Raw genomic sequence first — 14,540 nt, 5'->3', positions numbered from 1 at the left:
AAAAAATTAATTGATTATTGAACTTCTTATTTAGCATATACTAGTGGGCTGAGCCCCCTGCTCGCAAACGCTCGCCAACCCCCGAAAATCGCTAAGCAATCTTATATGATTTGCTTCGCAAACCAAGCTCCCTTCGCTCGCTACTAACTTAGGTCCATTGCAAATGCACAAAATTCTAAGAATTCAAAACAATCATTCAAATCCATATAACAACTTTAAAAAAAAATTACATCTTTTTAGTAAATACTAAGTCATTAAAATAAATTTATCAAAAATCGTCAAATAAATTCGTGAAATAAAGCGCTTTCGACAAAATACTAAAACAGAGATCTATCGACAAAGACTACTCACTTCTGCCTAGCTTAATAGTATGAGATTGCCGCAGCTGACAGAGTGAATTTCGGAAGAGATTCAGTTTCCGTTTTTAAAAGCGCTATGTGCTGAGCCACCTCAACTAGATTTGGCATGTGACATTTTTAGTGGTAATCATTGGTCGATTTTCTAGCGTTGCCATTCGGGAAGTTGTAATGAGACTTTTTTTTTGTCACCGTGTAAGAGAAATATATATATATATATTATATTAGACTGATTGCGAAATACATCCTTAATCATATTTATAGTTAGTGTCGTACTTTCCGAGTGATTTAAACTAGTATCCTTCATTTTATTTTTCCTGTTTTAAAACTTTAAACTGCGTTCTAACGCAACTAATCCTTGTTCCGAAGTGGATCATAATGTTTGTAGAATGAGCATAAAAAAGTTACTTTTTCATCGTAGCTAATTTCGGTATAAAGCTAATTTATCTTTCAGTGCTCATTATTTATATAAAGCTTATTTATTTTTCAAAGATCATAATTTATTTATCGCTTACTTATTTTTCAAAGACTTTATGAAATATTTTTTGATGTTTTAAGCAATAATAAACTATTTTGCATTGCGAAATAAGAAGATACTTAAATCAGAAGAAGTATTTACATACTTTACCATTTTTCTTCATCATAATATCTGATGTATCCACGCAGTTTTGAAGGATAACAACTAATTTATTAATCAGTTCAGTACAATAGTTTAGTAAGTACTCAACGACTAGTGAACACAAAGAGAACACTGGGAAACACGTTTTTTGTTACAAATACTTCATCTTACCTAATTTAGGTGGGGGAACCTAAAATTAGTTTTGCTCCTAAAATGGCAGATTTTTTTTCTGAAATGATATTTTTAGTCTATTTTTTGTCAAAATGAACAAGTTAAAGAAGCGATATGTATAACATGAGGTCGTAAAAATTTTGCGTCATGCTTCTAGAGGAGTTACAGCTCTTCAGGACTAAAATTGTATAGTAACCTGTACTTGGAAATGTCGCCTTACGCGGCTAGGGTTGTTTTCCTATTATGATCTGTTCAGAAGCACATCAAAAAGTAGTTTATAACAGAGCCCATAGGGTCGTATGGCAACTTTTCCGGTCATGGGTCTTTATGCAAATTTGGTGGGTTTTTAAGCAAAATTCTATGCAAATTTGGTGATGTGCTCTAACACCCTTAAAAATTTGTCGCAACGTTTATGAGATTCCCTGTCATACGTGACATTTTTTAACTTGTATACTTCGAAAAAAATAGACTAAAATTGCCATTAAAGAATGTAGCTTATGGATAGAAACTTATTGCATAATTGAAATCGACTACACGCTAATATCTAAGAGATTTGTTAAAAAAAAATCTCATACAGAAGAAAAAACAAAACAAAAATTGTTCTTGAATGTCATTTTTTCTATGAGTAATTAGGTAACATTAATTAGTCAAGTCTAATTTTATTCTGAAATGGCAGAATCACGCTTTATTCTGACAAGAAAAATGAATAAAAAAAAAAGATTTCTTGTTTTCTAAGTAGTTCAAGTAGTAGTGATATTTATGGTTAAACTAACTGAAACTAAATTAGTTAAGAATAATTACTAAACTAAATTAGTCAAGAATTTAATAATAATTAATATTAGTTATAATTACATTAAAAAAGTAAAAAAGCTAAATTAACTGAAGCTGTTATATTTAAAAACGATTTCATCTCCCTTTTTCTAATGATATACTTGCGATGATATATTTGCAAGAATATAGAAAAAAAAATCAAGAAGTAAAACAATATAATAACTTTTATTACCCAATATCTGAGGACGAGCTGAAATAGAATTGCAATTAATTATTAGTCTTGTCTTATAATAGATTAAAATTTGTAGAAAATCGTCAATGTTAAACATTTAATAAATTCAAATCTGCTTTAAATCTTTTAACTCTTCTAAACTCTTCTTAAATTCAGAATTTCTTGTTAATGACACCAGTAATATTGGTAAGTTAAAACTTGAAGCTTTGCTTAAAGAATAAATGAGCATGTTATTGAAAAGAAAATTTTATTCTTTTAATTAAGAAATATTCAAGCACATCTAGTTAGCGATCGAAAAAAATTTGAGAAATTCTAAACTAATTATATAAAAGATGAAGATATATAATACATATAAAATTGCTAACTAAAAATCATGCTGAGGTAAACCATAATTTTGTGATGAAATACTTTATAAAGGTGCTTAGGAAAATAAACTGTCTTAAAGGCCTGGTTTCTTAGGACAGGACGCCGTCAGCTGGAAATCAGCGCTAGCCTCTGATTTGTCCATTTGTGAGTTTGATAGTATACGTCATCGAACGCATACTATCAAACTCACAAATGAACAAATCAGAGGCTAGCGCTGATTTTCAGCTGACGGCGTCCTGTCCTAAGAAACCAGGCCTTTAGGTAAAACTGTAATGTCTGTAAATCGTAAAACTGTCTTAGGAAATGGTAATGAAAATTTCAAACATTTTTATTTGGGACCTGGGAAAACCAACTTGATATTTACGGTAGTTACCTATGATCGGTAGTAGTCTCGTTAAAGTATTAAAATGTGATGCCATGTTTCGTCAAAGTGTAAACAAATATCGTTACCATTGCATTAAAAAAATAAAAAATCTCTAAAACAATCTCTGCCGAAGATTTTTTGCTGATACAAATTATAGATTTACTTGCATTAGCGTAGAAAAAAGCAAGAATTAACATGATAAAATTATTTCTTTTAACCAATATTACCCATAACCTGAGAACCCAGAGTATAAATTTCAACGGATTAATAGGGAGTAATGAAAAAAAATTAGAAAAACGCAACGTAAATAATCAAAGAGTGAAAGAAACAATACTGTCACTAAAACCTCGCTTTCTACATATTAAAACTTTAGGTGTTCCAGATCGAACACCAAATTGGGAATTATTTAAAACATAATTAAAGTTGTTTAAGGTTGCGTGTTTTAATTATTGGAACAATAAAAAGACTTAATTTAAACCATTTTTAATAACAATAATATAAAAAGATAATAACAAAAAAAATGCAACTGACAGCTCTAAATTAACAATTCTAGAGCTCGAATATGAATAAATCAGAAGATGTAAAAATTAGAATGAGTAAATAAAAATAATGTTTTTCTTAGAACTAGTGACGCCATCTGTTGGCATTTATTGAAGTTACGGTCCACCACAGTACTCCCCCCAAGTGCCTAAGCACTGAGAGGCTATAAGTATCTGGGGTTGAACCGTACTTTGCGGCCGGAGCGAGTTGTGATGTCTGCAGCTCCTGTGTCTGGCCGTTGAACAGGTGGATCCACTTGCTGTGTGGGAGTAATTGTTTGTTTGTGATCTGGCTCGTCATCTATTAAAAAGGCTGGCTTTAGTCTGTCAATGTTGATGACGGACGGTTTTCCATTTATGTTCAATGTATAGGTCTTATCGGTTCGCTTTAAAACGAGGTAGGGACCGTCATAAGGCATTTGAAGAGATTTTTTAACGCCATCGTGCCTCACAAAAACATGTGTGGATTTGCTTAGCGATGGGTGAATAAATATGCCTTTGCTGCCACGTGCAGATGTTGGTGTGGCTTTCAACAACTGCATAGATTGTCTTAATTGCTGCAAAAAGTCATAGGGGTCCGTATTGATAGTTGGAGCCTCCAGAAATTCTGATGGTAGTCTTAATGGGGTGCCGTAAACAAGTTCTGCGCAGGTGGACTTGAGGTCTTCCTTAAATGTAGACCTCAGTCCAAGCAGAATGAGAGGTAGTGACTGAGTCCATTTAGCTTTGTGGCAACGAAGTCCTTGTTTTAATGTTCTGTGGAATCGTTCCACTATGCCGTTGCTCGAAGGGTGATACGGTGAAGTTCGTATCTGGTGAACACCAAGAATTTTGTTAAGGGTAGAGAACATATTACTTTGGAACTGCCGGCCTTGATCTGTTGTGATAATGGATGGCACTCCAAATCTTGCAATCCAATGGTAAAGAAATGCATGTGCGACAGTTTCAGCCGTCATGTCGACGATAGGAATGGCCTCGGGCCATCTGGTATACCTATCGATGCAAGTCAGTAGGTATTGGTAACCATCTGAAGGTGGGAGTGGGCCGACAAGGTCCAGGTGAACATGTTCAAATCTTTGGTGAGGCAGCTGGAAACTCTGGATCGGGCTGTGCGTATGTTTAGTGATTTTAGACTGTTGGCAACGCAGACAACTTCTGGCCCATTCCGAAATGTCTTTCAACATGGTGGGCCAAACAAATCTAGATTGGATAAGTTTTCTGGTAGAACGTATACTAGGATGTGAGAGGTTGTGTAATAGTTTAAATATTCTTCTTCGAAAGTTCTGCGGAACGTATGGGCGTATTTTTCCACTGGCAACGCAGCAATATATTTTCTTATTTGTCGTTAATGCCATTGGTTGAAGGTTCAACGATGATTGAGTTGTGCTAAGAAGATTTTGGAGTTATGGGTCGCTGGTCTGTGCATCGGCGATTTCTGTTAAATCTATGGTGGAATTTTCGATCTCGCTTATTCTAGACAATGTGTCTGCGACTATGTTATCAGCACCGGCTATATACTGGATATCAGTTGAGAATTGTGCAATAAAATCGAGATGTCTGAGCTGGCGAGGTGAGCAATTATTCGAACTTTTAGTGAAAGCAAAAATTAAAGGGCGATGATCTGTGTATATCGTGAAACATTGCCCTTCAAGTATGTGCTTAAAATGCTTAATGGAGAGATAAATGGCTAGAAGCTCTCTGTCATAAGTGCTATACTTAATTTCAGTAGCACTCAGCTTGCGAGAGAAAAATGCTGTTGGTTTAGGACCATTTTGTGTTATGCAATTCAATGCAGCTCCAACTGCGATGTTAGAGGCATCCACCATTAAACATAATTTCGAATCCGGTGTGGGGTAAGAAAGGGTTGTAGCAGCGACTAATACAGATTTGCATTGAGTAAAAGAATGTTCGGCCTCATTATTCCATTGAACAGGGCGCTTATCGTTCTTTTTACAGTTTGTAAGTAAACTATTCAAAGGAATTTGAATCATGGCTGCGTGAGGTAAGAACCGTCTATAGAAATTTAGCATAGCGAGAAAACGTCGAAGTTCTGATATAGTAACTGGTTTTGGAAATTTTTTAATGACATCTACTTTATCCGGAAGCGGTTTTACACCTTCGGCAGTTATGAGACAACCTAGGAATTTGACCGAGGGTTTTCCTAAATTACCTTTGTCTGGGTTCAGCTCAGTGGCGTAGGCAAGGGAGGGGTTTAGGGGTTTAAACACCCCCCTTGAGCTCAGACAAAATGGCAAAAATAAAAATTTTAGTAAAAATTATGCGAGCTATTATTTATTAAGACTATATATTTTTATGTGCCTTATGCCTATTTTTTTTTTCACATGGTATTTCTCAGAATACAGAAAAAACATTTACTATAATAGGGTTGTACTTTTGAAACCAAAATCACGTGATATATATATATTTGCTGTTCTTGGATCTTTAGGATGTCAAAAAGCAAGAATTTAACAATTTTTAATTACTTTGAGAGAAAATCACGACCTGAACTTAGTGAGGCGACAGCATCTAATACCAATGTAAGTTTTTCTGTTGTACAGAAATGTTGTGTTGGTTGTAAACGTAAATGTTTCCTAATTACAATCAACACTAAAACAAGTATCAAAAGGAACAAACTCTTTTACTATCACAAAAGTACACAAAGAATATATACATGTTGCCAACAAAAGAATAATGTAAGAAATAATATAATAAATAATATAATAAATAATCACTGCATATGCGTTCACGCACTTGCGTCTGGAACATCCTCCCCACCCTGATCAATCTCAAGAGGAATGATCAGTTGAACAGGTCGGGAGATTTCTACTAGATGCTGCAGGTTGTGAAGGTATGGTTGTAAGTCTTTTACCGGTAAGAAAATGGGATGGTGTTAATGTTTCTTCAGGATCATCATTTCCTTGTTCATAAACTAACGGTCGACTATTTAATGCGGCTTCAACACCAACTAATGCTGTAGAAAGACCTTCTTCATCTAACAAGGTTCGACCTAGGGATTTTCGCAAACATCTTTTTGTTAGTCCGATCAAACGTTCCCACCATCCTCCCCACCAAGCCGCTCGTGCAACAATAAATTTCCACTTAATTCCCGTCTGGGCATAATATTGCTGAACTTTTGACGATGTCAAGTTGTCCCATAAAATGGATAGCTCTTTATTAGCGGCATGGAAGGTAGTGGCGTTGTCAGTGTATATTGTATGAGGAATTCCTCTTCTGCCTACAAATCTTTTTAGGGCCATGAGAAATTTGTCAGTAGTGAGGTCAGAGACTAGTTCGATATGTACGGCACGAGTAGTTGAGCAAGTGAAAAGTGCGATATAGGCTGTATTTAAAGGTTTCAAGTTACGAACATAAAGTGGGCCGGCGAAGTCTATGCCAATAGTAGTAAATGGAAGGCAAGGTGTAATTCTGTCCCTTGGTAAAGGAGCTTCGATTTGTTGACTTCTAGATGCCTGTGAGAGTTTACAAGGTAGACATTTGTAGAGCACTCGTTTAATGGCTTCACGTCCTCGTATTATCCAGAAGCTGGAACGAATCTATGAAAGTACTATTTGAACACCTAAGTGATGAAGCTTCACGTGTGTGTAGTATATGAAAAGATGTACAAAAGGATGAGATCCATCAAGAAGCAAAGGGTGTTTTTGCTCATTTTTGAGCGATGCGAACTGTAATCTACCTCCTAATCGTATGAGATTTTCTTGAAGAAATGGGTTGAAACGGCTAATTTTTGAAGATTTTGGCAAAGGGGAATTATTTTGTAAAGCGTTAAGCTCTGCCGAAAAGCATTGCTTTTGCACTGTAAGAATCCAATAGTTTTTTGCTGTGTTAAGCTCTTCACATGTGAGATCAATAGAAATGCGTTGCTTGGATCGACAGTTATACAAGAAACGAAATATCCATGCTGTAACTCTAAGAAGTTTCATATATGAACTAAAGCGCGATATATCAATAAAAGGTTGGTAAGAAGTTATCAATAAAGATTGAGAAGCTGGTTTACGTAGTTCAGCATGAATATCTGGATTAGCGTAACTCAGTTGTTTTGAAGGCCAAAACTTTGATGACTCGGTTAGCCAGGTTGGTCCTAGCCACCAAAGATCCAAGGATTCAAGCTCTGTTGGTGCAACACCACGAGACAAGTGGTCGGCAGGATTTTCATTGCCAGGGCAATGCCGCCATTGTGTTGGATTTGTGTAATTGAGAATTTCGTTCGTTCGGTTACAGACAAAAGTTTTCCACCGATTTGGATCACCTTGTATCCAATTTAAAACAACTGTTGAGTCAGTCCAAAGTGTCGCTGCGTTCCTATCCAGTTTAGTTTCTGTACAAAAATAATGGAGTAATCGAGCACTCAATAATGCGGCTAACAGCTCTAAGCGGGGAAGTGTTATTCTTTTCTGAGGAGAAAGTCTATTACGACTGCAAACCATTCGAACATGAAATTTAGTATCTTCTGTGAATCGTACATATAACACTGTTCCGTAAGCACGTTCCGAAGCATCGCAGAATACGTGAATGGTAACTTCAGCAGAAGATATTCCAATCCATCAGGGGATTCGAATGTTGTTTAAATGTGGTAAGTCCATAATCCATTTTGACCACCTTGATGCGATAGATGGGGGTAAAAGTTCGTCCCAGTCAATACCGCATAGCCATGTATCTTGAAAGAGAATTTTTCCTATTACAGTAGATGGTGAGAAAATTCCCAAGGGATCAAAAATCTTTGAGATTGTTTTCAGTAGTAAGCGTTTAGTGATCGGTTCCTTAAATAAATCGTGGTCATGCTCCTCAATATTTTGATGAAACGAATCTTCTTCTGTATCCCAATGAACACCTAAGACTTGAGTCTTACTTTTAAACTTTATTTTTTCTTTCTTCCATTCGTTTTTCAAAACTTGTGAGTTGGTACTCCATTTCGCTAAGGGAAGGCTTATAAGACTCGTGAGTTCTCGCATTTCGTGAAATAGGGTCTTCGCTTCGATTTCTGAATCAACTCCCACAACGAAATCATCCATGAAAATATTGCCTTTTAGATGTTTAGCTGCTGTGGGTTAAATGTTGGAGTACATGCAGGATAATTCATCAAGTGTAGCTGAAAGAAGGAATGGACTGCTGGTTAATCCAAAGGGTAAGCGTGTAAATTGGTAGACCACAATTTCATTCTCTAGCTGCAAATGTTCATCATTATTTTTCCTGGTTTTGAACCATAGAAACTTAGTAGCACATCTGTCTTTTTCCCACAAGGTTAATTGTAAAAAAGCCTGACTTCCATCACAAATAATTGCTTGTTTGTGAAGACGAAACCGTAATAAGGTGGCTAAAATTTCTGGAAGTAAGTTGGGACCTTGTTCTAGAGCATCGTTTAATGATGGATGGTCTGGTGTGTGAGAAGAGGCGTCGAACACTATTCGTCCCTTAATTTCTGCGTTTTTTTCTTTAATGACTACGTGATGGGGTATGTAATAGCTTTTTTCTTCTTTATCATGATTTTCCGGTGCTATTTCAACTTGCCTTTTGTCTATGTAATCTTCCATGAGTGTAACATACATTTCCTTTAAGCTAGGATCTGTTTGGAGCTTCTTGCACAATGTATTGAGGCGTTTTGATGCTACGTGATAGTTATTTGAAGAAAGAGTAACGTCTTTCTTCCAAGGTAATCTAACAACACGACGATTTTCTAGGACTTCATAAGAACTGCGAAAGTCTTCCAATATTTCAGAATTGCGAATGGACATTTTTTTGTCTTGCATGGCTTTAATACCTAAAGTATCTAAGTCCCAGAATTTCCTAACTTGATCATCCAAAATATATGGTGATGTGATGCTGATATTATGAACTGACGATAAAGAAGCGACAGATGTATCAGATCTGGATCCAGACAAAATCCAGCCAAAGATTGATGGAATGAGCACAATTGTTTCCGAAAGTCTGAAAGGAACCTCAGAATTCACCACCGTCCAGTAAAAATCTGCACCAATCAAAACTTCTATAGGCATCTCTTGAATGGTGTCATTCGGATCAGCAAGCCTAAATTTTTTCTTGTGAGCCATAGAAGCAATCTCTAATGGAACTGATGGATGAACTGCATATCTGTTAGAACTTTCAAATGCATGTAGATAAATTTCTGACTGATTCCAAATACTTGATAGTTTAAATCTTACTTTGCGTCTCGATTGAGCCTGATTTGATGATTCGAATGCATGAATTTCAAGTGAATCAGAGCTAATAACATCTAATTTTAGGTAGTCTACAAGATGTGAATGAATGAAACTGGTTTGACTTCCACAATCTAAAATGCATCTTGTAAGCTTAGTAATACCAGTTGGGCCAGTTATATATACTCGAGCAGTCTGTAAGTGAGTAAAATTTGGTGTACGAGTATCGATGTTATTTGTAGAAATAGATTGGCTAGGTTGATTTGAACTGTCATTTTTACAAATAGAGACATGGTGCTTCTTTTTGCATCTTATGCAGAACGCTTTATCTCTGCGAAGGCAATTTTTTATACTATGGCCACGATTAGTACACAGGAAGCATCTACCAGAGGTTTTTAATTTTTGGATTCGAGTATCGATATCAGTTATATTCGTACAATCTTGCGGCCAGTGACCGTTAATTTCACAGAAGGGGCAAAATGGAGATGGTTTTTTAGTCTGGTTGATCTTTTTAGAATTCACATGCAAGGCTGCAGTAGATGTTTTAAATGTGTAATCAAAGTTTTGCTCACCTCGAATTTTTAGTGTTGTGAGAGCACCTTCTACTTCTTCAGATAAATATTGCACTAGTTTATTCATATCACCTTCAGATATTTTCTCTCTTTTTGCGTAAATGATCCATCGGCGATAAATATCATCCGGAAAGGCACGTAAAATTTTTGGAGCCAAAACTCGCCCGTAAGCGTTGATATCCTCTCCTAAAGCCGTTAAAGCATTTAGTCTTCTGTTGCATTCTATAAATACTTCATTCAATGCAATAGGAGTGGGATTACGTATTGGCGAAATATTCTCCAAAAAGTCTAAATGGGCTTGAATTATTCTGTTTTTGTCGCCATATCGGTTTTGAAGAAGAGCTTTTGTAGTTTCATATGTGCTGGCACTAACACTGATTCCGTCGACTAACCGTCTTGGTTCATCTTCTAAATATCCTCGCAAAAACACATGTTTATCAATTAATGATAAACTATTATTATCGTCAATAGAAGATTTAAATTGTTCCCAGAAACACTGCCATTGTTCAATATCACCTCGAAAAGTCTCGAGTTTAATAGTCGGAAGTTTCACTGTGTGAGATTGAGAAACGGGTAATTGCATAACGGGTACTTGTGTAACAGGTATTTGAGAAACGGTTACTTCTGGCGATTGGAACGTATTAAATTCAAAATTATTTCTACTACCAAATTTTTTTGCTTTAAAGATAGCGAGTTCGGCATTATCCACGTATTCTTCACATTGAATAATATCATTGTCATAATCACCATCTGTTAATAAACTATGAACGTCGTTATCCAATTTCTTCATTTCTAACAAGCAATCGGAAAGCCGATGACTAATATATTCGACATTTTCATTTAAAGTGTCAGAGGTTTCAGAAAGATCAGAATTTAATTGCGTAATAAATCGAGTAACATTACCTCGCACTGTTCTTCTTTTTCTTTTCAAAAGTGCCAGACTATCGCCAAGTTCTTTATCGTTTGGTTTCTCCATCATTGAGCAATACTGATGTTTGACGTTTCGCTAGTTTTTAAAAGAGTGACTGCGTAAATTATTCATCTGATTCGTATTTAATTTTAAACCGAGTTGTTTCGGCACCAAAATGTGTTGGTTGTAAACGTAAATGTTTCCTAATTACAATCAACACTAAAACAAGTATCAAAAGGAACAAACTCTTTTACTATCACAAAAGTACACAAAGAATATATACATGTTGCCAACAAAAGAATAATGTAAGAAATAATATAATAAATAATATAATAAATAATCACTGCATATGCGTTCACGCACTTGCGTCTGGAACAAATGTGATACTTCCGTTGAAGAAAACGTTTGTAGCATAACAAAATCTGATGAATGTGAAAGTGGCCCTCAAAGTGTTACTACATTGGACTTTTTTCAGAAAATATTACATTATGTTCTTAAACTTAAAAAATCAAATCAAAATTTAACTAAACAATGTTGTTTAAATAAAAAGTCAAAATTGTCTAGCTGTCTAAATTAGGGAAATAATAGTGCTTTATTACAGACTCGAATTTCTTTTAGTAGTTTCAGAAAATTATGAACACCCCCCTTGAAAAAATTCTGCGTACGCCACTGGTTCAGCTTAAGGCCGCAATCTCTTAAGCGAGAAAAAACTTGGTTTAAATGGTCAATGTGTTCGCTTTCTGAAGAGGATGATATTAAGATGTCGTCGAAATAGGGTATGCAGAAATCGAATTTTCCCAAGACCTGGTCAATATAACGCTGAAAAGTCTGCCCAGCTTTGCGTAACCCGAAAGGCATTGCGGTGTATTCGAAAACGCCAAAAGGGGTGGTCACAGCGGTTTTTGGTATATCAGGGGGGTTAATAGGGATCTGATGGTACGCCCTGGTTAGGTCTAAGGTAGAAAATATAGTTTTGAGGGACGGGATAACGGTCGGGCACAGTTATTGAATTAAGACGACGGTAGTCTCCGCAAGGACGGTACTCACCATTTGATTTTTTTAGAACGTGCAAGGGGCTTGCCCAAGGGCTTTTAGAGGGGCGAATGATGCCCTGAGAAAATAAATAATCAAATTCTTTTTTCACAGTTCTAAGAACATTTGGGGCAAGACGTCTTGGTTTCGAAAATACCGGAGGACCCTTAGTTTCGATATGGTGATAAACTTGATTTGATTTATTAGCATTAGTAGGTTGTGATGGATTTAATAATTCGGGGAATTCACTAAGAATTTTATCAAATACGCTATTGCTAATCAAAATTGTGATGCTTGAATCGGAAGAATTTTGCTTTGGGATACGACCATTTGAAGTAAGTTTAGTGTTAGCATCAATGACTCTATGATTTTTGGCATCAACCAGTAAGTTAAAATGTTTAAGAAAATCTACTCCGATTATTGGTTGCTTTACATCAGCAACAACAAATGACCAAATAAAGTGGCGGCGTAGATTCAAATCAAGTGCAATTCGTTTTGTCCCGTAAGTTGCAATTTTTGTACCATTGGCCGCAAAGAGAGTTAAATCTTCCTGTAATTTAAGGTTTGGAGCATAAGTCTTAGGAAGGACTGAAATGTCCGCACCGGTATCTATTAAAAAAGAAAGTTTCGATTTCGAATCGGCCAATAATACCCGATTAATATGGCGGTCGTCATTTTGACCGGAATGAAATCGCCTTAAGTGTTTTCCGACTGGCGAAAAGAACAAGGTAAGTTGCATTTAGTGGCTTTATCACTAAAGTTAGTATGGTAGAAACACATCCCATTAGCTGGATCTTTATACTTTCGAAAACGATTACGTGAATTGCTTCGATATCTGGGATATCTATTATAAGAATTATCACTTCGAGTTGGTCGTTGTTGTACAATAGAAGTTAATTGTTCAACTTGTTTCGATAATTGGTCAATCTGGGCTTGAAGAACAGTATTCTGGGCTGCCGCCTGCACTTGAGCTACGTTAATCGAGGAATGAGGAGTTAAATCGTGAATTTTATCCGCAATGGATGCGAGTTGATTTAAATTTTCGTTGAGTGCAGCTAAGATGGATTGAGTGCTATTTGGTAATCGTCCTAACCAAAGGGATTTTAGCAGAGGTTCGCCGACTGAATCTCCACCAAGCTTACGCATCCGAATAAGCAATTGTGATGGGGTTGTCAAGGCTCGAGGCCTTGAAGTAATGTTCGAATACGAGAAGATTCACTTTCGGAATGCAATTCAATTAGACGTTTTTTTAATTCTTCGTATTTATTAGTAAGCGGAGGTTTTAATATAATATCACTAACAGAACTCAAAATATCTGAATCAATAGCAGCCACGACATGATTAAATTTAGTTTCATCAGATGAAATCTGTGCTAATGAAAATTGCGCCTCTAAACGAATGAACCAAAGAGACGGGTTTTGTTTCCAGAATGGCGGTGGTTTTACCGCAACGTGAGAAATTTGTGGATCTACAGTCACACTAGGATCAGTTGGAGGAGCCATATTTAAGTACACATAAATTGAATAATAAACACTTAAATTGAAATTTTTTTTTAAATATTATAAGATATTAACCATCAGAACATAGTATATACATTTCGAAATTATCATGTGAATACATTAGAACAGTGTTTCCCAACCTTTTTTGTACCGTGCCCCACTCAAGCCTTTCTAAAATTCTTATGTCCCCCTATGTGACATACACATAATTTTTAATATTAAAAAATTGAATTGTTCATATAAGAAACTTAAATGATAGGTTTCAGTGAGAAATCTCTTGAAAATTGTTGACGAAACACAGTAAGTAAAATTTCGACTTATAATGAAAAACTAAAATTCAAATTCGAAATAATTTTCATAAAGATTTTTTCTAAAATAATTTAATATTTTTATTTAGAGAGATGCTTGCGCTTGCTGCACAGAGATTTTATGTTAGTTTCCAATCTGGTTGGCTTCAGCCTCAAGTCTCCCCACTGTGTTATATCCAGGCGATTTCCTTTTTTTTTACCAGTAAATCATTTACAGCACTAAATCCACATTCAGTTAAATATGAAGATGGAAACGGTAACAATAGTTTTTTTTGCATATTTGGTTGAATTTGGGTACTTGATTTCTGTTTTCTCACAAAGTCATGCCATCACTCCTTTTATAAAATAAATAGTTCTAACTGATTTATCATTTTGCATTTCTGAGAGTTCTTCTTGATACTGCATACTTCATATAACAGACAAATGCACTAACATTGGCTGCATCATCCGTGTTGAAAAATCTATTTGTTTTAAATCAGAAAATCATTCTTTTAAATCAGCCGATAGAATTTTCAGATGATCGACAATAACAAGTAAAAGCGGCATCTTTTACTTTTAATTTTTGGGGACAATTAAACTGATCCAAGTTTTTGTTTTCAGACTTAACTCAATAAGGGTAATGAAACCAAAT

General features: G+C 35.6%; 2 protein-coding genes and 1 pseudogene across 2 annotated transcripts; all 3 read right to left on the bottom strand.

The window, feature by feature from the left end:
* Positions 1–6,204: 6,204 nt before the first annotated feature.
* On the bottom strand, positions 6,205–7,863 carry LOC147806152 (uncharacterized). Its single transcript, XM_087149563.1, has 2 exons — positions 6,985–7,863; positions 6,205–6,888 (listed from the first exon to the last, which is right to left on the bottom strand). Exons 1-2 carry the CDS (start codon positions 7,861–7,863, stop codon positions 6,205–6,207), a joined length of 1,563 nt encoding a protein of 520 aa, XP_087005689.1.
* A 621-nt stretch (positions 7,864–8,484) lies between these two features.
* LOC147806151 (uncharacterized) lies at positions 8,485–11,136 on the bottom strand. The gene is made up of 2 exons (XM_087149562.1): positions 10,827–11,136; positions 8,485–10,784 (listed from the first exon to the last, which is right to left on the bottom strand). Exons 1-2 carry the CDS (start codon positions 11,134–11,136, stop codon positions 8,485–8,487), a joined length of 2,610 nt encoding a protein of 869 aa, XP_087005688.1.
* Positions 11,137–12,798: 1,662 nt separating this feature from the next.
* On the bottom strand, positions 12,799–13,604 carry LOC147806150 (uncharacterized; annotated as a pseudogene).
* Between the last annotated feature and the right edge of the window lie 936 nt (positions 13,605–14,540).

Source organism: Parasteatoda tepidariorum, chromosome 8 (genome assembly GCF_982258835.1).
Source record: "Parasteatoda tepidariorum strain Cologne lab strain chromosome 8, Ptep-v5.0, whole genome shotgun sequence".
In the NCBI taxonomy this organism is placed as follows: Eukaryota; Metazoa; Arthropoda; class Arachnida; order Araneae; family Theridiidae; genus Parasteatoda; species Parasteatoda tepidariorum.
The sequence above is the reverse complement of the archived record's forward strand: the minus strand, read 5'-3'. Positions and strand labels throughout refer to the sequence as shown.